The sequence below is a fragment of the Vigna angularis genome, chromosome 10, assembly GCF_016808095.1.
Source record: "Vigna angularis cultivar LongXiaoDou No.4 chromosome 10, ASM1680809v1, whole genome shotgun sequence".
Lineage (NCBI taxonomy): Eukaryota > Viridiplantae > Streptophyta > Magnoliopsida > Fabales > Fabaceae > Vigna > Vigna angularis.
The window spans coordinates 3,165,325-3,192,522 of NC_068979.1; the positions used below are offsets into that span (position 1 = coordinate 3,165,325).

The following is a 27,198-nucleotide window of genomic DNA, read 5'->3' on the forward strand; positions in this document are numbered from 1 at the left end:
AATATTTGAATTTTGTACAACAATAAATCCATGACCGTTACCGGAGCAGAAGATCTGGCGATTGGCCCACACAAAAATGTCCAAACCTATCGCGGGCCCATAGATTCTTAGGTGATGGCCAAGATAGAAAAAGCCTGATGTGTGAAAAAAATAAAAAACGATTGAGTGGTATACAACATTAGGGCATTTGTCTAGATCATTTTTACATCATCAAAAGTAAAAAGTAATATATTTATAGAGACTAAAAAATATTTGAATTGTGGAGCTACATTAAGAAAATCACAACTAAAACTGAATTTTTAAGTTTTTTCATGCAATATCATTATAAGTTTTGAAAATAGAAAAATCTTATCTTTAAAAATAAATCGAAAACCTAATATGTGGCAAATATTCTTCCGCTACTAAAGTTATACAACTTGTCAGAATTGAAAAAAAAATACATTTTCAATCTTCTTACTCTCCTTAAAGTTTATAAAGAAAATAAATAACTTATCAATGGCAAATATGTCAGTAGTCCTTTTTTTAAAGTCTCCGTAAATAAATTGAATTTTTATTTTATTTTAGTTTTCATAATTATAATAATTTATTGCTTTAGTTATCAATAACATTATATACTGATTTAGCACTTTTAATGATTTAATCAATAGATTAGTTGACAACCTTGATAATAGATCAAAGCACCATGACAAAGAAAGTTAACCAGGACTATAAGTAAATGAAACTAAGCCATGAAAAATAAAACAAAAAGTCTATTTAGAATTAGTTTAAATTTAAAGATAAATCATGTTATTTTAATATGTTTGTCTTCTTTTATTTAAGTTTAAAAGCTCTTTTTAAGTGAATAATTTTTTGACATCTTTTTTTTAGATTTTAATTTCACTTAAAACTAGTGATCTCTTTTAATGAAAAGTGTATTTCTAAAATAATTAAAACTAGTTATCTCATTTAATGAAAAGTGTATTTCTAATATAATATTTTTGTTTTTTGGTAATAAAAAAATAATTTTATTTAAAAGAAATAAAAATTACTGCAACTAATATATTTTATTTTAATAATAATTTGTTGTTATGCTAAAATAATAATAATATTTTGGGTTTACATGACATTGAAATCAAACTCTATTGTAACTACACTGAGAGGTCTCATGATATATTTCTTCTTTCTCTGTTGTATCTGTTCATCATCCCATTCATATACATATTTTCTACATGCAAAAACCCTAATAGTTAAATAAAAATAGCTGTGAACTAATACAAAGGTAAAATAGCTGTATAACACACCGTGATTAAAAGTTTGCATTAGTTGTAGCACTTTACTACTGGAATACACTAAGTTGAGAAGATTGGTAATTGAATCTACCATGATAAACATTCTTTTACTGTTCATACACACATACATAAATTACAGAACATAGGAGTTTTGAAGTTTTGAATATTTCTATTTTTGTCTACAAATATCTGTGTAATACTCATAATACTTGGTTATATATAGTTGATCGACAAGGTATAGAAAATAGAAAAATTGTAGACAAATCATTGAATTGATTTATCCTATACAAACGCATTAGCTGCAGAATTTTGTTGGTACAATTCAATCTAAAGCCTTTTTGAATAGCAACAATTGAGAATGAAGATAAAGGAAGCGTGATTTTTGCCTTATGTCGCTTTGTCACTCTGAGAAACGGCATAGCTATGCAAACCCTACATAATATCAACGCGTTGGCACTGGCGTTGTGCATGCAACGTTCAACACGGAACTGTACTATGGTCTAAAATTGCGGAAAGTTGGCCATGTTATTTCACCATCCGCATCTGAACAAAAATAACAACCAACCTTCCTCATCATGTTTCAATCTAAACCTTTTACCCAAAACAATCGGTCACTCCTTATATATGTATGTGAAAACCATATTGCTCTCTCATTTCATCATGTTCCTATGATTCATCATGCCTCTCATTCATTCTATCGTTTTCTCAACAACTTAAGATGGTAATTTTTTTCTTCTATAGTTTCCAATCATTTTTATTACAGTCTTTGTCGTTTATTATAGTGTTTGTTGTTTGATGCTCAGGCTGAGTTCAACTCAGTTCCTCATTGGCTTCTCATTCTCAAGGAGGAGAAGTTTTTCAGTCGCTGTTTGAGTCATGGCTCTGTAAAGAAGAATGAGAAGAACATCTTTTGCTTAGATTGCTGCACGAGCATTTGCCTCCACTGTTTGCCCTTTCATCGCTCTCACGTCCTTCTGCAGGTGAAAAACATTTTTTTCTTACACATGAAAAGGAAAACGCATTGATTTTCTTAACCATGTTCTGGATTGTGTTTCCTGTGTCAGATACGAAGATACATGTACAATGATGTATTACGGCTTGGTGATGCTGAAACAGTGTTGAACTGTTCCCTTGTTCAAGTAAGCAAAAGCATGAATGTCATAAAAGATAAACAAAAGTGTATAGATCTAGTTATTCTAACTCTTTCTGAAATGATGAATGAACAGCCGTACACAACAAATAAAACCAAGGTTGTGTTTTTGAAACAGAGGCCTCACACTCGTTCTCACAAAGGCTCTAGCAACCTTTGCATCACGTGTGACCGTAACCTTCAAGACCCTTACATCTTCTGCTCTCTGTCTTGCAAGGTTCAATTTTTGTGTTACTCAAACAAACCACAAATTTGAAGTTATCATTTTTCATATTTTGATGCTAATTGGGTGGCCTTGATTTGGACACATGATCATTGTAGCAGGTGCATCAACATCTTCTACTGATTACCAAAAGCACAACCATGGAAGGAACTTGGAACAAGTATGAATTCTCTGTGCTACTTGACAAAGAACGATGCAGGGAGAATGCACGACAGATTGAAGACAGCCAAATCACAACAGATTCAGAACTAGACTCACCCACAGTTTCTGGGTCAACGAGTAGTATCGGTGAGGGTGGTGTTGCAGAGACTGTGAATAATTCACTCAAAAAGAAACGTGGCAACGTTGAAATGGTGCCGGAGATCTGGTACACCGTGGTGAACCGGCGAAAAGGTGTTCCTCATCGATCTCCACTGTACTAACAACATATCCTCTCCAACAAATTATTCTTTTGAATCAAAAACAGCCAGAGACATTTTTTATAATGTTGTCGATTTATAGAACATTTTTTTTTATTACTTGGTCTCTCTGTTCTTGACTTCCTTATCAGTTATGCAATTTTTATGCAGTCCCTTTATTATTGATCTAAACTTGAGAGTGTTGGAAAGCTTTGTGAATATTCTAAGCTTTTCATTTTATAGAAGTTACATATTCATATAACATTTTTTCTCTAGGGAACGTTGGACAAAGCTGCTATTATCGCCATACCATAATCACACATTAGTTTTCAAAAGACTGTCAATATAGACTAACTACAGATTTGATTAAAAAAAATTTCAATTTGAAAACGTAAAAGCTTACGCCTTTCAATTTGGTTTTGTCTGTTAGAGGTGTGAGAAGTTAGATGGAAAAGGAAGAAGGACAGGAAAATAGATCGATGAAGGATCTACCATTAAATTCATACTAACATAGCTTGGATAGGAGAAAAAATTAATTCAATATGGATAGCTTTTGTTGGTTGAAGAGAGGATGAAAAGAAAAGGATAAAAATATTATTTTTAGAAGTGTAATATATATATATATATATATAATATTAAATAAGTGGAATTTTGACAATATTAAATTGGTGGATTCCACCCAAAGTCTAAAATGTTTTATCTGTTAAAATTTATTATAAAAATTAAATTAAAAGTGAAACTTACTTAAAAAATAGACATAATTGTAGAGTTTTTAGCAATAACAATAGAACGCGAGAAGTGTATTTTTAATCATTTTCTTTTCTTTCCATTCATTCTTTTATGAACATTCCCACTTTCTATCCAGAGTAACAAATACACCCAGACAATAATTAGATTGATTGTGATTGAACTTCTGATTCATTCGGATCTTTTGCCATATAATATAAATTACATGATGATATATGTATTTTGATGCATATAAAAATATTTTATTGAAAATAAATAGATTTGTGTAATTAAAATAATAATGATTAAAATTAATATTGAAAGTCATAATTTAAAAACTGACATCGCCTGAATAATAATAACATAAAATTTAAATGATAGTGTTTTTTACTTTTCAACTTCTAGTATGTGTTTGCATGAGTGAATTATATTGTCAGTTGATTTGGAGTTTTTTTTCGTGTTTGAATGTGTCTATTTGAAAGTGAGTGTGACAGTGGATTATGAGATATTTGAATGCGTCTATTATTATTATTTTATTTCTATTTTTATTATTTTTATTATTTAATATAATTATTATAATTATAGGAATAATATATTAATAATTAAAATATAAATATATATTAAATAATATCAAAATATTAAATTAAATTAAATTATTATTAAATTTTAAATTTAAAAACAAAACTTAAAAAAAATTGTTAAATAAATTTTGAAATGCTTTATGTTAACATAGATCCGTTTAATATAATTTAATATATTTAAATATATTAAATCAGATTTTATATTATTATTATTATTAATTATTACTATTATTATAAAATTTAAACAAAAATAAAATTCGAAAATAAAATTTAAGAAAAATGTTAAATGAATTTTGAAATATGTCATGTTTTCTAAATGAATTTTCAAATTTATTTTATTTTTTAATCGGATTTTGAAATTTGTTAAATTCTTTAATTGAATTAAAAAATTTGTTGTTGAAGGTAGACGGATTTTCAAATCCATTTAAGATTTACATGTATTTCAAAAATATTTATTGAAGGGCATTTTTTGTAATTTATAAGTGCAGGAAGAAGTTTTGGAGGTGCAGAGAGAAACATCCATCTTATTTTTTTCTTTATAAATTTTGGTTACCCAAAAATATGGAATGGGCCAAATGGATTTGGGCCAGAGTGCGCGGAGGAAGAAAGGAGAGGGGGAAGAAGGAGAGAAAGGCGGGTTCAGTTGGTTGAGGCCGTCACCACCGCGAAGCACCATGTGGAGGTTAAGGTCACCTCGAATCTCTCATCTGGTGAGTCTGTCTTTCTCTCTTTATCCCGTCGCTTTTCGTAATCGCCTCCATTTTCATTAGTGTGATTCGTTCATCAGGTTGGTGGATTGAGTCAAATTAACATACTAAGTGATGTGAAGGTGCAGCACCATCGTTGCTGTCAAACTGTTGTGTCGCCTCCTCCATGGAGTTTGCAACAGGTTTGTATCTGTTCGTTGTTCATAGTTTGTTACCGCCCATGCTTAATGTCGTTACCATTATATAAATCCAATTAACTTCCCTCCCTCGCAGACAAAATATGATCCTCCTGACACCGTAGTTCCGAGGAGTTATATTGGGGAAAACGTATCCAGAAAAGATAGGACCAAATATCTTTACTCTACAGTAAGTATATAATCATGATAATAGATTTATGTGGCTTGCTCCATATTTAGATGTTGGTGTTTTAAGGTGCAAACCAGGTGAGTGACACTGAATTTGTTTTTTTAATAATAATAATAATGCAGCTTCTTGAACTCAACGACAGTAAGGATGCTGTTTATGGTGCTCTTGATGCATGGGTTGCGTGGGAGCAAAGCTTCCCCATCGCCTCATTGAAAAGAATATTGAATTCCCTCGAGAAGGAGCAGCAGTGGCATAGGGTTGTGCAGGTAGCACTACTATCTACTTTCTCTTCTTCTTTTATGCATTATCTTTGTCAATATGAACTGTGTCTAATAGTGGTTCAAGTTGCCCATCTGATATCTGACCAATTAATCTGCATGAAACAGTCGTTGTAACTTACGAGAAAACTGTTGTTCATCTACCATTTTATTTTATTTTCTTCTATAAGTCTTTACTGAGAAGTTTTGTCCAAAAAAGACCTATGTGCCTTTCTTTTCTAGTGATTCTGTTGGTTGTTTGGTGCTTAAAAAAATGTCTAGCATGCTATGAAATTATCAATTTTGTAAAGTGCACTTAATATTTACATAACCAGTAATTTCTTTGTGCTTGTAGACGATTTTTGTAGTCTGTTTCTTTAAAGTATTCAATTTATCCATTTGTTGCTTTCTTTCTTTTGTCGATAAAGTTATGTGATCTGTAAGCATGTCAGTTTAGGATTTTTTTGTGAATTTTGAGTCAAAAAAAGATGTCATTTTAGTTTACCTCAGTAGTACTGTTAGTAAATTACTCAGGTTGTTTAATATCCTATCCAAGGTAATTAAATGGATGCTGAGCAAAGGGAAGGGGATGACAATGGGAACGTATGGTCAATTGATACGAGCTTTAGATATGGACCATAGAGTGGAAGAAGCCCACAAATTCTGGGAAATGAAAATTGGTTCTGATTTGCATTCAGTTCCTTGGCAAGTATGTCATGTCATGATATCTGTATATTACCGAAACAACATGCTGGAAGATCTTGTTAAGGTAAGACTTCATTATTTATGACATTTCTTATGTTTTCAATTTGTGATATGTCATTTGTATAATTTTTTCAATGTGTTTCTTTGCTTGGCTGTGTGATACTTCTGAACATTCTTATGCCGAAATGGAATTGGAAATTTTGGCTTTTGAAAGATTCCATTCCGATGGTGTTGATTAATCTACGTAGCTGACTTCAGAACAAATCTGGGTTATTGTTGTATGCTAATATTAATCTGCAGTGTGTTCCCTTCTAAAATGTCCACAATTTTGGTGTAAGCTTTACTTGATTTTTTTTATGGGATAAATCTCTCAGTAGCAAGTAGCAAGAGAGACATAAATGATCTTCATTCATTAAAAAGGGTTATTATCTATAAATAATGAGAATTTAAATAATTCAAAATCATCATTTACAGTATACATTCAATTTTAGTTTCTAATCTTCATTTGGAGTTTTATGTGTTGCATTGCACTTCCCATTTTTCTCTTCAAAACGTTAACCGGTAGAATCTGGACTGAAATTATGAAGCAGTTTGAAAAGATGAATACTCATCACGGAGGATATTACAAAAACTTGTCTGTCATTAATAAATAATAATAATAATAATATTATTATTATTATTTGAACGTAGATTAGATGAACAGCAAAGATTACTTTACCCAGTCATTTCTTCTGAAGAAAAAAAATCAGGTAACTTATTTATATTAGTTTTGGTGGACTGAGGTTGTCAGCTTGCATATTGTAGTAAGATCAGAGATATTGTTTGCATCCTGTTCGACAGTTACATATAACTTGTAGTTAAATTAACTAACAGTTAACCTTCTCTTCATTTTCCTTTGCTTATGAAAAGCTTTTCAAGGGGCTGGAAGCTTTTGATCGAAAACCGCGGGATAAATCTATTATTCAGAAAGTGGCAAATGCATATGAGATGTTAGGCTTAGTTAAAGAGAAAGAGAAGGTACTGGCAAAATATAGCCATCTCTTCACAGAGGAAGGACCAACTAAACCGCATAGAAGGAACTCATTTGAGTCAAAGAAAGGTATGCATCGTACCTCAGAAAAACCATGTCAAAGGCAATCTAGAAATGTTTCGTCTGAGGAGAAGTAGAAGTCAGGAAGTCGGATGTTATTCTTTCACATCGATAAAATTGTTCGGTTAAGGTTAAAACAGTGCAAGACCAAAGTTTTCAGAGTTCAGCTACACTCCTACGCAAAAACTCGTTTCAGAAGAAATGCTTGTTATTCCTGCTCATCCGTTGGATATTCTGAAGAAGCTGTTTGGTTTTTTGACTGATGCGATTCTGCTAATTCTGTCGCGGGAAGAACAAAAAGATTCCCAGCTGGATATTACATTTCATGTGTACTATTTTCTGATGACTTGATATATTCTTGTATGATAGCCCCATGTGCGGGAAGCCTATGAAAGATAGAAGCTCGCGTCACCTTGGGGAAACGGAACCAAACGTATGTCTGCACTAGACGTCAAAAGCTGTTCTATGTTATAAAATAGTTTCTTCTTTTTGTTTGGATAGGTTAATTTAGGCAAAAGAAATGAGAAAAAGAAGCTGTTCCAAGTTTGGTGCACGATTTATAGTTTAACTAGTAATGCATGCCACGTAGCTATTATCGGATGAAATAACTAGTGATTACATTTCCATCGCATGCTATTAACGCATGAATTTGTAGAAGCGTTCCGAACACGTAATTTTGTAATCACTGTTAAATATAAAAGTTTCTGCTCTTAAAAATGACGCCCTGAAGTTGATTTTACAATCATTATTCGTGAAAACCGAATCAGGAAACATCAGATCAGATAATTGGCAAAATCCTGTTCAGCTTGCTGAACCAAATCATCATCCTCCCACTCGTCACGGTAAGAGTCGGGTCGCAAGGCCCTGTTCTTACCTGTGGCCAAGTACATTTGTTTTCTCCATTCTTCAACATAAGGAAATCCACACTGATCCGCAATCCAATCATTGTATTCCCACTGTAATATTCAATTCCAAAGACCTGTGAGATCTTGTCTATATGGAGATTTTGTCGACTACACTGAGACTTTTCACTCATGTTCGTAAATATTTTTCCGACAACCTCGATACTTTCTATACCAAGACATGTCTATAAATCAATCTTAAACATATCCGTATAATCAAGTAAGTTCTCATTCATTTTTAAATCCTAATTAAAGACTGGATCAAGAAAACATAAATGGGAAACTCCAGATTTAAAAAAATATGTTATAACTTGATAGTTTCCTTAAACTCACTCAGATTAAGATATCTAAGATAAAAGGCACTAGCCAAAAAGGTTAAAAAAGCACCTGAAGAAGGCCCATGTTATGAGTGTAACGCTTAGGTGTGCCAGAGGCTTCAAGCGATGAGTAGAAAGCTTCAATATCTTCTAACATCTCCTCCTTCGAAGGAAGTGCAATGCGGTTAGACAAAACTGCAGCTATCCACTTGCTCTGCAACTCGAACATAGGGAAGGGAACAATCTGCTGACATACACGCATTACTATTAAAGCAACTTATGAAAATAAAGAGGTTTAAGATCTTTCTTTCAAGGAAAGGACGATAATAAAGAAGAACCATGGACATGGGGAAGAACCTTCCAAGGCACCCCAACAAATGAAAGGCATGGAGCCAAGGCTGGTGGAAAAACATGCTTGTAGAGTGGTCCTACACGGTTGTCATCAACAGTCACCTCCCCGTTGGTTTCAAGAAAAGGAAACTCATAGTTATATCTGGAAAAGGAACAAACGGACGTCAATAGTGCTTACTAGAGAGTGGAATATGATTTCTACTTTTTCAAAAACTACTTATATAACACTTTGAAGATTATTTTGGAGAGTAATAACCAAAATATTTATAGAGAGTACTCATAGTACCCTGTGCAATGTATGATGAAGTCAGCAGCAACTGCATTTCCATCTTTAAAAACCACTGTACCATCTTCATGAACACTGTCAACCTGCATAGATTAACAAATACTACCTTCAGCAAACCATTCTAAAGAACAGTTGTGGCCATTTACAAGAAAGTAATCCCATTCTCACCATAGAATGAAGCCACATGTTTTCATGGCCATGCATTTTTCCTAGCTTATCTTCTTCAAGAGACCAAGCTGCAATGTGGACTTCTTTAGCAACCGTTGCGATATCTCGAGAGATATCAACCGCACTCGAGGAGTTACCAATTAGAACTACAACCTGCTCAACCACAGACTTAGTCATAACACATCAAAATATAGGTCAATATCATGATTATCAATTGCCAAGTTCTCGTTGGAATTTTTTTTATTCAGATAAATTAAAAAGATTGATCACCTCTCATATATGAATTCTCTATGTATAAGAGACATGAATAGTAATTTTTTATGATAGTAATTCTCTGTATATGATAATTTGATAATTCAATTAATAATAAACAATAAATATAATTAAATATTAATAAATATGTAAAAACTTATCACTTATTTTTTTGTATTTTTAAACAATAGTCTTAGGTAATTTTATACTTGGAAGAGTTTTTAATTTTTAAAAATTTAAACTAAAGTAAAATAAAAATAAATCTATCATAAATTCTAAAAAAGAAATCCAATCATTTTTATGTAAAAAAATCTAAATAATGTGTCACAATCCACGTCCCGTAATTCTTTTTAAAAGATCAAAGTGTTTCATTTAAATTTGACCTTAAATAAATTGTGACATTAAATTTCTAAGGTATACTAATATTTCCATACAAATTTCATTATTTGAGAGAAAATATATTTTTGATGGAAATCCCGCAAATTTTCTTCACATTTTTCTTGGCACAGACATCCATACATTTATTATCATCAAACTAAAGTATTATCTGATCATTTGGACATACATAAAGGAAATATAAAAAACATAGAATATAGAAAAACTAAACTTTAGAGGAACTAGAAAGTATTAAACGAAAATTTAAGGAAAAAAAAGAAGAAGAAAAAAAAAACTCTTTCAGCTATGCATAACACACAGACATTTAGAATCGAAGAAAGAGTTAATACAGCACATACTTTATCTTGATATGGCTCAGGTCTTCTATAATTATGGCTATGAAGCTGCTTTCCCGGCCACACGTTAATACCTGTAAAGGTTCTACACTGTAAAATGAAGCAAAAAATAGGAACTATTAAAGTATAAATATTCTGTGGATACTTTAGCATTCTGCAGTTTACTCGATTTAACATTTCATGATATTTTTAAATTCGATGAAATTGACGGATCCAGTTATTGAAAATTTTATACTTTAAAAAGAAAACATCTATTTTTTTTTTAATAAAGTGAATTTAAAAAATAATGTCAACCTTTTTTATTAGGATTATTATACTCGGTGACTATTCAAATACTTAATAAATATATAAAAAAATTAGAAGGATAAAATAAAGAATTTTGAAATACTTAATAACAATTTTGACAGGAGATACATGTAGACGTGAGGAGAAATGAGTAAAAATTTAATGTATCAATGAAATGTAAAAAAGAATACAAAAGTGGAATTGTACTAATAATAAAGGGAAGAGAAGTAACCAGGGATATGAGGAAGACGAGGCTTAACATAATGTCCGTTGCAAACGATAACGGCGTCGTAAATCTCGTCCACAGGATCAGCATTCCGAGATGCTGACGTCACCCTCCACTTTCCACCCTTATCCAATCCTGCGAACACCACTTCCGTCCCAAACCGCACCAGTTCATTGATTTCAAAACGAGCTGCGAAATCTTGCAAATACATCAAAACCTCTCTGTGTCCGGGGAACCTTCTAGAATCCCTCCCTTTCTCCTCCCTCTTCTTGAAAGGGTAATCTCGGAAACCCATGCTCTCCCGAGGCAGATTAGTTCGGAGCGAATCGTACAGACTCGAGTGGACAATGCTCCGCTTCGGGTTCAAACCAATCGGATCTGATTCCACTTCCGGAGTATACACCCACGTGCCTCCAACTTCGTCTCCTCGCTCGAAAACCACCACCCGGTGCCCCTCACCTCGGAGCTCGCGTGCCGCCACAAGACCGGTGGCGCCGGCACCGATCACTGCCACGTGGCGCGACGTGAGAAGCGGAGCAGTGCTGGACATAATTGATTTGACTGGCATGCCTTGCTTTTGTGGTTTCCAATGAATCAGAACATCACGTTACCCACAGCAATACAGAGTAATGCTCCCTGCTGTTCTTTCGGTTTTATGAGAAGATATATTTCTTTAATAAATTATAAATGCTTGATCAAGATTTATCATGTTTGGATTTATTTGAACAGAACCAATGCATTAATGCAGCTACCTTGATTAATAATCATTGGTTTAACTCGCTTTGGAAGAAAAGCATTTCTAATATATATATATATATATATATATATATATATATATATATATATATATATATATATATATATATATATATATATATATATAAAATGATATTTAAAATTTATATGTCACTGGACATGTAGTATGTAGTGTTTATGATTATTATTATTAATTTTGAAGTAATTTTGAACCAATCATAAAATGACAAGTAAATAATATTAAAATGTTTTCAAATATCATTATATATATATATATATATATAAATACGTATAATTTTTCTTAAAAATACAAATTCAATTTTACTTTAGTGATAACAAATTTTCAAAACATCATACTTTTTAAAACTTATTTAGTTTATTTGAAAAATTGTATTGTTTTTCTTAAAAGAGGAATTTCATATATAAGTTGTTTCTTAAATTAAAGAAATTTGGCATGTTAGATCACATTCCGCAGTGATTATCTTTTTCAAAATTTTGTTTCTTTAAGTTGAGAATTTCATTACAAGTACCAGAAAATATATGCTTATAACCTAATTAAATTGTGCTTATATAGAGCTTAGTTGGATAAATGATTTTAAATTGAAGAAATATAAATTAAAAAAACATTTATATGAATCATCAAAAGCGTGAGATTGATTAGCAGGAACCTTCAAACATTTTTAGTGTGTTGATAGGTTTTAGATAAATGATTTATATTACCTTAGTTGTCATATGTTGTCATATAATGCTTTTTTTGGGTACTGCATCATATGTTGTCATACAGTGTTTTTTTTCTTAACACCATTTATGCATGGTTGGATTATCAATAATGACTTAATTAAATTATGAAGAAAGAAAAACGCCTTTGTGTTTTAACTGCAGGATTGTGTCTTGTTCTAACCAGTTTGTTTTTGTTTTTCTATTTACATGTAAATTCCTTAATTAATTTAATGAATAAAATGAAGAGGCAGCTTCCACAAGCTGTGAGGCCACCTTTGTTTTTATTTATTTGGTGTTTTGTTAACTTTGGGAATTTGGGTTGTGTAGCTTCTGGACCATTTCTTCTCTTTGCACCCCCATAAAAATTTTAATTCCCAAATTATCCATCATTAAAAACATAATACAATTCTTGTAATTTTTTTCAAATATTTTCTGAACTGGATGATACAGAAGGTATATATTCAGATTGAAAAAATTTATATCTAATTTGGAAAGCATAAAACTTCATTCCAGATTTGATTTGATGTTTTGAAAGCTATTTCTAAATCTAAAAATATCTTTAAGAAGACTTCATTTTTAAAATATTTCAATATTCAAATTGAAATATTTTCCTGTTTTAGCATTTGTACATGGAAAGTCTGCTCTTATTCACATAACAACATGTTAATTAGTCTATCTGGTTTTACTGGAATCAATGGGTTGCATAAATATCTAATTAGTCTTTTTTTTTCGGCCTAGACTAAAGGTTATATAGTTAGGTTAATTTTAATACTAACATTCACAGAGTCTTGAAATCTCACGTTAAGTTTAATATTAAGGAAGTAGTTCTCACATAATTTCTAGTAGGGATGAGAAGATGAAGGAATAGGCTTTATTATCTCATCTATTTTTAAAGAAAAAAATTACTGTCATATTTAATAAGTATATATAAAATTTTATTTTACTTATAGGTAATAGGTATATTAGTACTTTGTATTATTTTAATATCAATTAATTAAATTTTATAAAAAAAAGATAACAAAGTAAAAGTTATATTATCACATTAAAATGTATATTTTTGTTTTTTTTAAATCCATTCCATGTAATATTTATATTATGATGTTGATGAAGATGAAGAATGGAAAGGAATTGTTTTAATGTTGCATTTAATAACTTCCTGGAGATGAAAATAATGAAGATTCATCCCAGAAATAATGATGGAAGTGTTTTGTGCTGAGTGCTTTGTTATGTATTAATTTCTACCTTTCTTGACCATGCATTAGATTAGATGGTGATCGTTTTGTATGATAGAGGCATTGGAGTGCTCATATACAAAAATACACACATATATCTATATATATATATATATATATATATATATATATATATATATATATATATATATATATATATATATGTGTGTGTTTTTTTTTATATGTAAATTTTAAGTTATCTAATTAAACATAAACATTTTAGTAGTTTAAACAATAATAATGATATGATAATAGGAATGAGCATGAGAATGAAGGTAAGATGAATATTACATATTCATTATAATTTTCATATTTAAATAAAAAAATTAGATATTATCCATACTGATATTTTTACATTTTCTATTGAAACAAAAGCGGTATCTAACATTATGGTGAGTTTATTTTTCATCTTTAATTTCAAAGCATTATTCTCCAATTAAAGAATCTAAGTTGTTTAAGTTTATTTATTTAAAAAGAATCCAAATTTTATGGGATCACTTATTTAGAGCTACGTGTGAAATAAATATAAAATTAGTTTTCTCTTTTATAAGTATCTCTTTTGTCACAAAAATAAATAACAACTAATAAAGTGCTATTTATATTGAAGTAGAAGTTGGCAAAAGAATATTAAAAATAATACAAAACTACTTAAAAAATATTAAAGTTTTAAAAAAAAGAAAATAAGTTGTAAATAAATGGGACTGAGTAAAAGAAGAGAAAAACAAAAGGATGACCCATTTAACATTTCTGTTTTAAAATTCTTGATATTTTTTCTATTTAGTGACTAACTTCACACACCAATGCATGTTTCTCAACCAGGAGAACATTTAAATGTGGAAAGGGTGTTAACCTGTTCCATCGAGTGTCAAAACGAGTAAGTGTAAACTCTTTTTGTTTATTCAGTATTCATGTATCGAACATAGAGAGGAATGAGTTCAAAATCTTCTATCTATTTCACTGTTCTTTTTCTTTTAATTTTATTTTAAATTTTATTTTTTACTTATACATACATTTAAAAAATATATTTAATTATATAAATATTTTTTTAACTTTTAATTAATTAATATTCGTAACCAGATAAGTAAAAATATTTTGAAGTGTTAAATTACTCTATCATAATTAATTATTAAAATTTAATTAATAAATTTTAACTATTTAAGTTTAAATTGTATTATAAATATATGCATCATTCAAAATAATATAAAACAATGTTTTTAAATTGTTTTTAAATTTTAAAAAATAGTGTTAATGGGTTAGTTAGTCCAATTCCACCTCTTTTTCGTCCTACTTAATATTTACAATTCTAACTAAATTTTACTTAACAACTTTTTGTAGTCTTCTTTTTTGGAAATTAAAACATTTTAATCAACATATGCCATAGAGTGTAAATATAAGTTTATTTAAAACTATATAATATGCGTTTTAAATGTACTCTCTATATGTAACCTTTTCTTTTATTATTATTAAGGTAGTATTTTGTTAAATATTTTACCTGTCTTTTTTAAGTATTTATTTAACTTCAATTTTAAAATTAATTATTTCAATAGCACTTAAAATTATATTTAACTTAAGTTTCTATAGGGATACCTGCTTCTTTGTTTGGACTAGTAGTAGTGGAGTGACTGGCTCAAACATTTTAATTCGTGGAACGGATGACAGTATGATAAACGCACACACTCACATTCACCTTCCAAATTAATAATGAATAAACGCACACTTTTATATACGTATAGTATTTATATACCAATTTTCTTAGAAAAGAAGTTTTTCTTTACTTTAAAAATAGTGGGAGAGAAAAGGAAGATTGATCACGTGATGACAAAAAAATATCTTTCTTCAATGTTTTAATCACATTATAGTAATTTAAGTATCACTTAGCATTATTATTATTTTATTCATTTAAATTAGAAAAACTTAACGTTTTGTTATTATTTTAGTTCTTTCGTATTAACTTAAATTTTTATATAAGTTAATTTCTCAAAAAATATAATTTTAAATAAGATCACATATCAAAGCAAAACTTTTGCACAGCCATGCCCATAATTTATCTATTTTTATCATCTTTGCAAGCCAAGTAAAACGCAAAATATCTTCTTTGTTTCTCTAAGACTAATAAATAAAACATATATTCAAGTAAAATTTAAACTAAAATATTAATATAATTTACGTTTTTAACAAAAAAATATTTATTTAAATCAATTTCATTAAAAAAATAAAGATTTGTTCTCGCTTTTAATACACGATTCACTGATCCCAACTTGTATTTAGTTAAGATCTGGAACCAATATATTTTAACCTTTCTTTCCCGTGACAAACCAGCTTGACCAAAACACATACTAGAATCATAATAAAATAAAAGACATACTAGACTCGTAATAAAATAAAAGGATAATATTATGTGATTATTATGTTAAGAAGTAAAATTTAAAAACTAACTTAATTCTATAAAATCGAATTATACGCTAAGATTTGCTTTCATTTATATATTATAATTTAGTTTTATCTCTAATAATGATTTTTATTATATTATAAAAAATAATATAAAAGTAAATTTTAATAGAATATTTTTTTCGAAGCAGATTTCCTGTACAATTTTACTCTGAAGAACAGAGGAAGTGAGGTGAGATAATATAATAGAGAAAAAGACGCTTAAAAGATCTCCCACTGCAGTAATTTAAATATATTTCTTTTATTCGTGAGGGATTTTGTCCCCGAGTAAGAATTTATTTAAAGGGTAGCAGTTAAATTGGACGTGGTATTAATAAAATAGTGCATAATAGCAGAGAAGGAACAGAGAAAAGAACAGAGAAAAGAAGGTTTTTTTGATGAAAAGATGAAGTGGAAGTTGGGGTCAGACATTTGTGAGATGAAGGGTCTTATTTTAAGAGGAAAAACGAGTAACATGGCCGACCATAGTTAACTATTGAAGGGGACAAAATGGAAGACTACTCCCCACTGCAATTTGCAACATTTTCTTCAACTTGCATAAATCAAATCCATCTCTCTCATTTTATTTCATATTCTATTCCATGCCAACCTCATTTCTTCCCAAAATACCATACTCTTTCAGTATCCACTACATACCAGAATTTTCAGCCTTTATATCTTTTTGTATTTTTCTCTTATACAACTACCATTCTCCAACGTTGCTTTCATTGTTACTTTCTAGTCACTTGTATTTTTGACTCAATTCAAGCCATTCTTCAAGCCAACCTCCACTCTCTATCGGTGTTTTTTTTCTTATCTATTAAAATAAATTTTAGTATTTATTATTGTTCAAATTGTTTAATTAATGTCAGGAAACTTTAAATCTAACTCAATCTCACAAAATTATTTATAAAATGAAATTTATATTATTTATATATTTTAAATTGACTTTATGTCTAATTGATTGAAAATTTCAACCATTAACAATGTACTGTACAGCCAGACGATCGTATTACTGAAGAGGACGGTCAACTACATATACTTGAATCCTCGAATTTGGACAAAACAAGACGAAGGTCATCCGACCAAGTGGAGTTAGAAGTCAAATGGACAGTCTTAGCAATAAAGTACTTTTTAAGAAACATTGCAAATCAAAGTTAAAGATTGAACCGTGATTAAGATTTTACTAATTTTAACCTCATTTCAGAAACTATAAATAGAAGTAAAAGGTAAAAAGTAAATGATCACATTTATTGTGAATTTAAAATTTTATTCTAATTCTTGTCCGGATTAGTTTCAGACCTAAGCATATGAGTATTTTTAATAAGTACCCTGAATCGGTTTGGAACGTTGACAAAAGATAATTTAGACCAAGACAAACATAGTTACTTATGTAACTAAAAGAGTAAAATTGTGAATATGTGTTGTGTGAAATTACTTGACTTTATATCCCACGGAATCACATATAAGAGAAGTGAACAGAAGAAAAAGAGGAGAGGAAAGTTGAAAGTAAGGTAAGGTTTTTAGGGAAAAGAAAATGTGCAGAATGGATGAAGAAAAGCGTGGTGATGAGAAAAGTTTCCATGAGATATATACATTGGATGCTCTCCTTTAAAATGCATAGGAATCTAGAACTAAAATCTTGCATTGAATTTTTTTGAAGATCTTCTTATCATTATATTCAGCGTCGCATCATTAGCGTCCTTTGGAAATATGATATTATTTTTCCAGTGTGGTTCGACTCTTATGGAAATGGAATGATGGGTTGAGATGAATAATATTAGAAGCAGTATGAGATATAAGATAGAAAGATATAAAGTAAAGTTGTGGTGTGTGTGCATCATCATTCGCCATGCTAATATTTTCTCAACCACCAGAAATGCTTTGCTTTCGTGGTGGGTCCAATATCCTCTCACAATCTTTATATATTTATGTATGTTCGTCGAAACTTATGCACCCAAACATGCTATTGCACTTCGGGCCATCTTCACTTTCAAATCCATTAATTATGGCAGATCAGCAAATCTCACAAATTAACTTCCACCAAAATTTTCACTCTAAATTCTTCTTTTTCGCTCCCCATTTCAACACTTATTTCATTTTCACCTCCAAATTAGATTGGATAATTAATCAACACGAAGACAGAGATATCAACTACAACTTTTTTAGGTTCAATCCAAACAGATCATAATTGGTGTTTATGGTAAACGGTTGAAGCAAGATAACAGAGATTCAATGTTGGAAATTTCAGTAGGTTTAAGTTTAACATTAAATAAAAAATGAAAAAAAATAAAATATTATATAAAGATAGAAGATTAATTAACTTATTATTTTAAAATTTTAGATAAAAAATTATGTAAATTTTTTATATAGTTAAACTCAAATCGTCTTAATGTTAAGAACTAAATATCATTGGCTTGGAAAGTAACGTTTATGAAAAAAAAACAATTTATTTCTTTAAAATATCATTGAAACACAGCTTACCAATGATTTTAACTACCCGCAATAACTATGAACTTGTCATTGCCCTTATCACTATTTTGTGTTTTCATTGTTTTTTATTTAACATGTGCCCTTTTATGTCTGTATAGAACCTTATGTGCAGAATTAATATATCTTCATTTCATCTACACATTTTATGTTTTTATTTTATTTTAAAATCACAATATCCAAAATTTTATAATATTTTTCTATTAAGTATGTAACAAATAGGACAGATAAACCCATTATCTAATCAAAATAACTGTGCACTTATTAATATTTTTTTTAACTTTATTGTAGTATTTTTTTTTTCACGTAAATGAATAATTTATATTATTTTTTAATATTACTTTTCAAACTATAGACTACATATATCTAGTATAAATCCTAATACATATAATTTATTTAAATAAATATATGAATTAAAATTAATATAAAAATTAAACTCTGACTTATTAGAATAGGATAATACAATAAAAAATACGAATATAACAAAGAAAACGTTTGTATTTCTGTCGGCGTGATATCTAAGATCAAATCAATATATTTAGGTAAAAGAAAAATAGAATAAAATATACAGTTTTTCATTTATAAGTTATCGTACTGTGTATAACTAGAAGAATCAATTTTTTTTTTCTAACATCCGATTTTCCCTTGCAAACTTTGTTTCTTTCTAATTCTGCTGTTTTTAGAAAGAAAATAGAGTGTAAGAACCACGTTGAAAATAAACAGCCTTTTATTGTTCCTGATGATTACAAACTTTTATTCATTATTTGAAACAAAAGACGATTGTTTAATTGAAAAAGTTGATACTATTAAAAACGGCATGAAAGGTCTCAAAGGATGTTTTTTTTGGTTATGTGAGTGAATATTTCAATATTTCTAAAGTAAGATATTATATAAATATATGTATATAAAATTTGGAAAATTATAAGAAAAAATGAATAGCTTGAGGTGTATATAGAGAGTGCCTTCATTTTAAAAGATATTATCGCACTCAAAATAATAAATGATACTTGAATAATACACAGGGAGAAAAAATATATATTAATGAATATTGGTATGTATTAAAAAAGAAGACAAATATTAATGAGGTGTTTAAAAATAACAAAGTCTCTATCATTCGTAGAGTGATACGAAATAAAATTTATGAATTAAAACTATTTCGAATTTCACGCGTTCAACTAAAATGAAACTAGCAGTATTAAGGAAAAGAGAAAGTCAAGCACTGAAGAGGGGAAACAATAGAAAAAGAATTTAGGTAAATAATTGTGGTATGGATATAGATACACATCTGACAAAGCAATTGGTTGGATTAAATACAAAATTAATTAGTATTATTTTGACTACAAAATAAAAGCACTTTTAAGGTTTTTCATTCAATAAACACGAGACATATTTCTTATATTTTTTAAGATTTATGGGCAATACTCTTACAACATGAAAGATACATAGAAAAATCCCAGAATATATTATATGGTTTTATATACGCCATTCCCCTCTGGACAATGACTATCAAATTTTAAAAGTCTTTCATACCCTGAATAAATCCTGACCATAGTGTGTGCATTTTTTTAAAAGATCGCAATCTTATTTGAGAGTTTCACCACACAGTGGAACAAATAGCGACGTCACACGTCAATTTGTATTTAAGCCATTTTTTTTATTAAATTTTACACTGCCAGTAACTTTATTTGAATATGAATGTGTTTCAAAATATTTTGAATATTCCCTTTTTGCACGCACACAAATTGCTCGCTAGATGTGTGTATCTTCGACAACGTATTCTCTCTCTATAAATATCTGGGTCATGCTCTTCTCTTTCTTGTGTTCCTTTCCCATTCTTCTCTGTACTGTAGTACTCAAAACTCACTCCCCCACTTATATATACAATGTCGGCTTACAAAGACCAGGATCCTCGTCTTCATGGCATCAAAACTAAGATTCGTGTCGTCCCAAATTTCCCCAAATCCGGTTCCTTTTCTCCCTATTTAATCTTCTTTTTCTTCTTCGTCTCCTTCCTTTTTAACGATGTTTTTTGGACTTAGAAAACGAACGACATCGGATTCGCTGAGGTTTTGAATTCATATTTCGTTTCGGTTCCGTTTTCCAGTTTCTAGAAAGCTAGATAGGCTTGAGAGTTTTTTTTTTCTTGCTTTTACTTTCCATTCTAATTGTTTGTTTGGTTGCAATGACAGGTATTATGTTCCAAGACATTACTACTCTATTGCTTGATCCGAAAGCATTTAAGGACACAATCGATTTGTTCGTCGAGCGATACAAGGGCAAAAACATTTCTGTTGTTGCAGGTAAACAAAAGGAAAAAAAAAACACTGTTCTTTTACTTTTGAAAAAAAAAAATGGATCAACATTGAAAAAGTTGATGTGATTTTGGGTTAGCTTGAAGAAGGTGGTGGGGTCCAGGGTGAGGAGAAATTTGGAGAGAGTATGCAGTAATGGTGTGTAGTGTGGTTGTGCTTTTGAATGGTTTTGAGGGACATTATGGAATGGAAGTCACTGTGGGTTCTGAGAGTGGTATTTTGGGTTTGACTATGTTGTCTTAGTGGAAGAAATGGACATCTCCACTCTCTAATGGCTGCTTTTGGCATGTGTATGAAAATATCATGCATGGCTGAAAATGATTGGCTGAGTTCTTTAGGGTATTCTATGGTTTTAGAGAAAAAACGTAATTTTTTAAAATACTTACTGTGTTTGTTATTCTTTTACATGTTTTTCCTCATCTTTTATTTCTCATTTTCATTTTTACTAGGTTTATTTATATATTCTCAAACAAAGAGGACCCAAGAGTAAAGAACGCGAAATAAATGTCACTAAAAAATTACACCAGAGTTAAAAATACAGTTAATTAAAAAAGCATATAAAATATCGGTAGTACCTACTACTTTTATTTTTCATATTTTTTTGTTTATGTTAAATCATATATGATATTTTTAAATAAAATATAAGAGCTAGAGTGTTACTTTACAAATATACAAAATAGTTATCATTTAAATACGAGAAAGGTGTTATTTATTTTAAGGTTAGATATGAGCGCTGTTCTATAAAATTGCTCTAAAAGTTTGTGTTTTTTTTTTCTTTTTAAATTAGAGAAAACATTATTTGAAAAAAGAAAAGTTCAATATTTTTATTATACAAAGCATATAAAATTCATTCCTTTTCTTATTTCACCGTGACCCTTTTCACTAAACAAAACATTAAAGAGGCTCTGATTGCTATAGATTTCTACACAAAAGAAAGATATTTTTCCTTCTTAAAATTTGGGTTCACATTTACCCTTCTTGGAATTCTCAACAATCTTGTTGCTGTTGAGGGTTCTGTGTTCCAATATTTTTAAAATCGAGCATTGTTGTTATCTAGAGAAAAATCTTGTTCTGATGCAAAATTGGCTGTGACAGTAACCTCGATTTTCATCTAAATGGCACATTCCTTTAGTGGGTATCTTGTTTGTGTATGCTAAGAATTACTCATTCACTCTTTTCAGTTTTGTTTTTTCAGTTTTAGAATGTTTGAATGAGCATTTATAAGAAATTAGAATGTATAACACTGTGGCACAGGAGCAACCATTCAATATTGCTTAAAAGTCAATTTTCTTCTATTGTGATTTTAGTGCTTCTTCATTCTAATGCTTGTGCATGCTCAAATTTATAGGATTAATTATAGAAAATTATAATCTACAAGAGTCGAATATACAAATTTACACTCAATTTCACTTTCTCTACTCTCATGTCCAGATTTAATGGTGTTTACTATGTACCATTTATAAAAAAAAAAACCCATTAAATCTCAGTGTAAATATTTATGAGCCCTACCTGTCAGAAGTATCAAATCCGAATCTGAACCCAATAGGTTTTCGTCTTATTATAACCATTTTTTTGTTGTCCACATAACTTTTTAATTGTTCCGCTTTTTATAATATATGATTTACAACGTAGATAAGCGAAAGGTCTTTGCTTGTTTGTGAATTTTTTGAACATGTTTTGTTGTTTTGTTAAAAATAAATTCAAGAATGATGATTATACACAATAATGGGTATTTTGTATTATATTATTGAAATATATTACTGATTTGTAGTTGTTTGTATTATTGAAATAGGTGTAAATTAGTTTTAGTATTTAGATATTTTTATTTTTTGATTTTAAAATATAATTAAAATATAAAGTAGAAATATGAAATGGATAACGGGTAGATAATTTGTCATTATTACTTAAAAAACAACTTTTATATTGAACAAATTTTTGTATACAATGTGGTTGTGGAGTATCCATTAGTTTGGCGCAATTAATGTACTTTAACCTAGGATTATCGAATTAGAAAATACTATTAAAAGCTAAAATAGAAGGTTAATTTAGAAAAATAAAATGAGGGAACTGTACCCATGTTTCCGATTCAACGCACTGATTACCATTCTGAAATATGAAATTCTGTTGTTCGTGGAGATGTGCCTGGATCCAATTTGCATGGAGCAAAACCACCATTGGTCATCGCTTCCAACTTGTGCAAAGTGGACCCGCATGACGCATGTTTCAACTCCCTCTTCTCTTTTTTTCTCCCTTCTACTGTTTTCTTTCGTTTGTGGGTTCCTCCATTTCACTCTTGTTTTTTGTTTACTATTTATTTACTTGATTGTTTTTTCTCTATCCTGTGGCACTTTCCTGTTCCTTTCTACGTTACTAAACCCTTGGTAAAACTTGAGCGTCACTTTATAGGTGCAGGTGAGGAACTGCTACTAGTTCTGTACTACGCCACTGTGCGTCGTGCTTGGTTTTCTCGCTTTTGTGTCTCCTCTGTGTGTGTGTTGCGTTGTTGCAGCTTTTTTCTGCTTTAAACCTTTTCCCCCCGACATGACCAGATATGCTGGAGGGTTTAGTGTGATATGTCGAGGAGGACATGCTGTAAGCTATGAAACTGGGGCTATTATGGGTTGAGTTCTGTTCTGTCTGATTCGGTGCCTTGGGATGGATGTTGTAGCGATGCAAACTTTTTTTCTTGGTTAGAACAAAGATTAGATTGGAGGCCCCATTTATCACTGTCTGATTTTGTGTACAGTTTAGGGGTAAATTGAAATCGGAATTGCTTGTAGGTCCTTTGCACCGGTTTTAGTTCTTTATGTATGATTAGAAAATGAAACACAATGCAATCGGGTTGGGTGTCACTTGTCTTTTTTCATTTGCATTAGGATTTGTCTTTGTGTGGTTATTTGGGTTTTCTAGAATGTGGATATATATATATATATATATATATATATATATATATATATATATATATATATATATATATAAAATGTGAGACATTTCCGGAAGCTTCTCTTCAATTATAGAGTCCAGCATTATCACGTATTACCTATCCGCATTATTGTGGATTGGTAACTGTATTAATAGGCCCTTTAGCAACTGGCACTGTTATATATTAAATCTGTTGCTATTGTTTTTTCGACTTTTGGGTGTTTGCTTCTGTTTTGAGAATAAGGTGATTCCGATTATCCCCTCTACTGTTATTTATTTATTTTATTTCTTTTCTTTCTTTTTACATGGGGGAGGTGGGTGGGGGAGTGTTGAGGTGAGCATGCTTGAATAAGGCTGCATCTTTTTTACCAGAAGGCCTCAGTTACTTCTGGCAATGGCAACCTATGACTAGCGCCGATGTGGTTTTGATCCTCTTGTGTATAACTAATTCTCAATCTGTCACAATCTTTCTCATTCACTTTTATTTATATCCTTTACTGGTTTTATAGGGTTTTAGATTGGAATTTTTAGTCAAATTCTGACATCCGTTATGGTCACATTCTCTATGCATTATATATCATTTGTCTAATTCATGTTATTTAATGATAAATTTTGAAGATGATGATACTAACATTTAAGATTCCCTGGTACCACTTCAAAGCAAATTTTCGATCATATATGGTGAATTTCCTTACGTCGTTTGTTCCTTTTGGGTTTAGCATGTAATGTAGCACTTTGTTACTAATACACGGTTCCTTGATGGTGTTGAACTACATGTCATTTGCAATAGCGCATGAATTGTCGCTTATGTGGTTCTGATGAATAATTATGTTATGTAGGAATTGAAGCTCGAGGTTTTATTTTTGGTCCTCCCATTGCACTGGCTATAGGAGCAAAGTTCGTTCCTTTGAGGAAACCAAAGAAGTTGCCTGGTACAATTTAGTGCCTATTTAAAAGATTTTACTTTCATTTCCATGTTGATTGTATCACTCGTTCTTTAACATTTCTCATTCGGTTCATCATCGATTCACGGTTTAACTAACCTACTTGGCATGTACTGATATTTAGTATATTTAAGAGAAAGTATTTGTTTGTTGTGTTTCAACCTAGCAAATATGTGGTAAATCTAGAATTATGCAGTTTATGTTATTTACTTATTGATGCTCGTCCTGATTAGTATCCAGAGTTTCATTGTGATGATTTTTGCTCACTATAAAGTGTAGTCTACAAATTATTGTTAAGTGATGATGTGCAGTCTTTAGACTTTTTAGCCCCTTGATCACCCTCTTTCGTTCTGTATCGTTTTTCCTTTTATATAGCCCTTCAGGATCTTATAATCTGCCTTCCAGGTCATCTAAAATGAGACCATGACTAAATTGGAACAAATTTTGAATAAGTGCTTCAATAAATTGCTCTTGAAATGTTGCTCCGGCTTTGTCAAGGTTTGGCTGAGATTGTTACTATAAATTGTTTATTTTCTAGTTTTATTCTAACAAAAGCTTACCTCAATGCCAGGAAAAGTTATATCCCAAGAATATATTCTGGAATATGGAAGGGACTGTCTTGAGATGCATGTTGGAGCTGTTGAATCTGGTGAACGTGCTTTAGTGGTTGATGATTTGATTGCAACGGGAGGAACACTCTGTGCAGCTATGGATTTGCTAGGTGAGTTCCTGTGAGCAAATCTTGTCATAAATGGACATTTATTGTAACATTGATGGACATTTATTTTATCAGAACATGACATTGTTTTACATGTTGGTGATCTATTAATTTGTTCAACCACACCATTGAAAGTTGCTCTGGCCCCAAGATCTTTCTCTGTAGTTCATTTGTTTCAGTCTATCTTTTGTCAGCAGGGATTTTTTCCCTGGCACTGACTCTTATTTATCATTTTGAAATAGAAAGGAAAAACCTAGATTGTGTGTTTGAATTTCCTTTAGAGATCTTCCAACGGATATTCAACTCAACTCGTCCTCTCACATGGTATCAATAAATCAAACACGCACCAAAGTATGCACATTAGGATTAACAGTGTGTATTACTTCACGATTCATGCTCTCACTCGAATCATTAGTGCATAAAGAGATTCATTTTATTAATTGACTAAAAGAATTTCACGGATAAAGTAGATCCCAGTGTTGTTCATTTATTGAATTTGAATGCATGAACTAGGATCGTTATTACACCACAGTAATCTGTTTCTTTGGATCACTATGCGTCCCTAGCTGTATTTATTACACTTTTAGCTGCACATCTGCTCAAGTACCTCAGTTTAAACATCTTTATTATTTCCCCAAGTTAATGTCATTTTTGGATTTTGATTATATTGCTGTCTTTGCTGTCATTTAGAACGTGTGGGAGCAGAAGTAGTGGAGTGTGCATGCGTAATTGAATTACCGGAAATGAAGGTATGGATCCTCTTATCTAGATGTCGGGTCATGTTCAAATCTTGTATCCTTATCTCTCCTAATAAATATCAGATAGGACTCAATCACTCATAGGAGAGAGATGACTCAACATTTGAATATGACCTTGTCACGTTTCTGTTTTTCATAGACTACTGGTTGCTAGCTGCAAGCCTAGTTTGGCATGGTAGGTTTGATTTCCATTAAATTTTGTTTGGTTGCCTAGATAACGAAAATATCTGATGCACTTTATATAGTTTGGGTACATGTATGTATGTTTTAAATTTAAAGCTGGTCCCTTGTGAAGTGTGATTTGTCTTGTTTGTTGTAGAAGTGTTGTGTAATTTTGGTTCAGCCTAAAAGAGGTTGTGTGTGTGTTAGTAGTAGTGGTTGAGTGTGGAGTGATGATTGTTGATGATTTATTGGGAATTACGTGACAGGGTCGTGAGCGTTTGAACGGGAAGCCATTGTACGTGTTGGTGGAATATAAGGAGAAATGAAGTGATGATGTGATGAGTGAGGTAGGTTGGAGGCAAAGAATATATTTTAAGATGATGTGTGTCTCTCTGTGGGTGCTTTCCCATTTGGATTCCCATCTTAGCTTCGAGTAGGAACGATCAAATCAAATTAATGCATTTCTGTGACCCACTCTTTGGGCCTCACCTTTGCTTCCCCACCCCTTTTTCAAATAAAATTTTACATCTTTGCCTATGACATCCATCCTCCTTGTACATATTTTTACTTCTCCACGTTTTGTAACATGCATTGCTTCTGTCACTAATCATCAGCCTCGCCCAGTTTTGTTTCTGCCAGAAGAATACCACTTTAAAACAACACACTTTGTAACAGGTAACAGGTAATAACTTAATTAAGAGGTTGGAAAACATTTTCTCACTCTAAACCCAGGGGCATTGTTTCCTGTAAAAAGGGCAATGGATCTTC

At 30.7% G+C, this 27,198-nt stretch overlaps 4 protein-coding genes across 8 annotated transcripts; 3 read left to right on the plus strand and 1 right to left on the minus strand.

Moving 5' to 3' along the window:
* Positions 1-1,852: 1,852 nt before the first annotated feature.
* On the plus strand, positions 1,853-3,231 carry LOC108336009 (protein RGF1 INDUCIBLE TRANSCRIPTION FACTOR 1). 2 transcript variants are annotated; one of them, XM_052869736.1, is made up of 5 exons: positions 1,853-1,989; positions 2,072-2,248; positions 2,333-2,407; positions 2,495-2,635; positions 2,740-3,231. In XM_052869736.1, the coding sequence occupies exons 1-5, from the start codon at positions 1,987-1,989 to the stop codon at positions 3,061-3,063; spliced, it is 720 nt and encodes a 239-aa protein (XP_052725696.1). In that variant the 5' UTR covers positions 1,853-1,986; the 3' UTR covers positions 3,064-3,231. The 2 variants fall into 2 exon arrangements, with proteins under 2 accessions (XP_052725696.1, XP_017427774.1); XM_017572285.2 differs by having other exon boundaries at positions 1,854-1,989; positions 2,743-3,231.
* A 1,699-nt stretch (positions 3,232-4,930) lies between these two features.
* On the plus strand, positions 4,931-8,014 carry LOC108336008 (pentatricopeptide repeat-containing protein At4g18975, chloroplastic-like). Of its 2 annotated transcripts, none has more exons than XM_017572284.2 (6): positions 4,931-5,056; positions 5,134-5,235; positions 5,327-5,419; positions 5,542-5,685; positions 6,233-6,445; positions 7,291-8,014. In XM_017572284.2, the coding sequence occupies exons 1-6, from the start codon at positions 5,021-5,023 to the stop codon at positions 7,546-7,548; spliced, it is 846 nt and encodes a 281-aa protein (XP_017427773.1). In that variant the 5' UTR covers positions 4,931-5,020; the 3' UTR covers positions 7,549-8,014. The 2 variants fall into 2 exon arrangements, with proteins under 2 accessions (XP_017427773.1, XP_052725566.1); XM_052869606.1 differs by having other exon boundaries at positions 4,977-5,056; positions 5,176-5,235.
* A 145-nt stretch (positions 8,015-8,159) lies between these two features.
* Positions 8,160-11,734, minus strand: LOC108336007 (flavin-containing monooxygenase FMO GS-OX-like 4). Its single transcript, XM_017572282.2, has 7 exons — positions 10,996-11,734; positions 10,482-10,552; positions 9,496-9,648; positions 9,328-9,410; positions 9,048-9,183; positions 8,761-8,934; positions 8,160-8,427 (listed from the first exon to the last, which is right to left on the minus strand). Exons 1-7 carry the CDS (start codon positions 11,555-11,557, stop codon positions 8,245-8,247), a joined length of 1,362 nt encoding a protein of 453 aa, XP_017427771.1. The 5' UTR covers positions 11,558-11,734; the 3' UTR covers positions 8,160-8,244.
* An 8,630-nt stretch (positions 11,735-20,364) lies between these two features.
* On the plus strand, positions 20,365-26,970 carry LOC108334599 (adenine phosphoribosyltransferase 4). 3 transcript variants are annotated; one of them, XM_017570467.2, is made up of 6 exons: positions 20,409-20,579; positions 20,804-20,914; positions 24,688-24,780; positions 25,364-25,513; positions 26,201-26,259; positions 26,697-26,970. In XM_017570467.2, the coding sequence occupies exons 1-6, from the start codon at positions 20,498-20,500 to the stop codon at positions 26,754-26,756; spliced, it is 555 nt and encodes a 184-aa protein (XP_017425956.1). In that variant the 5' UTR covers positions 20,409-20,497; the 3' UTR covers positions 26,757-26,970. The 3 variants fall into 3 exon arrangements, 2 of the variants coding, with proteins under 2 accessions (XP_017425956.1, XP_052725752.1); XM_052869792.1 differs by having other exon boundaries at positions 20,433-20,680; XR_008245770.1 differs by lacking the exons at positions 26,201-26,259; positions 26,697-26,970 and adding an exon at positions 25,198-25,290 and having other exon boundaries at positions 20,365-20,579; positions 25,364-25,502.
* The last annotated feature ends 228 nt before the right edge of the window (positions 26,971-27,198 follow it).

Excerpts from the sequence above, each read along its gene's own strand:
- LOC108336009 (XM_052869736.1), top strand. Across the intron at positions 2,249-2,332 it reads GCTCTCACGTCCTTCTGCAG|ATACGAAGATACATGTACAA; the intron begins GTGAAAAACATT and ends TTCCTGTGTCAG. Across the intron at positions 2,636-2,739 it reads TCTGCTCTCTGTCTTGCAAG|CAGGTGCATCAACATCTTCT; the intron begins GTTCAATTTTTG and ends TGATCATTGTAG.
- LOC108336008 (XM_017572284.2), top strand. The coding sequence starts at position 5,021 with ATGTGGAGGTTAAGGTCACCTCGAATCTCTCATCTG. Across the intron at positions 5,420-5,541 it reads CCAAATATCTTTACTCTACA|CTTCTTGAACTCAACGACAG; the intron begins GTAAGTATATAA and ends ATAATAATGCAG. Across the intron at positions 6,446-7,290 it reads TGCTGGAAGATCTTGTTAAG|CTTTTCAAGGGGCTGGAAGC; the intron begins GTAAGACTTCAT and ends GCTTATGAAAAG.
- LOC108336007 (XM_017572282.2), bottom strand. The coding sequence starts at position 11,557 with ATGCCAGTCAAATCAATTATGTCCAGCACTGCTCCGCTTCTCACGTCG. Across the intron at positions 10,553-10,995 it reads TCGTCTTCCTCATATCCCTG|GTATTAACGTGTGGCCGGGA; the intron begins GTTACTTCTCTT and ends GAACCTTTACAG. Across the intron at positions 8,428-8,760 it reads ATAACATGGGCCTTCTTCAG|TGGGAATACAATGATTGGAT; the intron begins GTGCTTTTTTAA and ends TGAATATTACAG.
- LOC108334599 (XM_017570467.2), top strand. The coding sequence starts at position 20,498 with ATGTCGGCTTACAAAGACCAGGATCCTCGTCTTCATGGCATCAAAACT. Across the intron at positions 20,915-24,687 it reads AAACATTTCTGTTGTTGCAG|GAATTGAAGCTCGAGGTTTT; the intron begins GTAAACAAAAGG and ends TATGTTATGTAG. Across the intron at positions 26,260-26,696 it reads TTGAATTACCGGAAATGAAG|GGTCGTGAGCGTTTGAACGG; the intron begins GTATGGATCCTC and ends ATTACGTGACAG.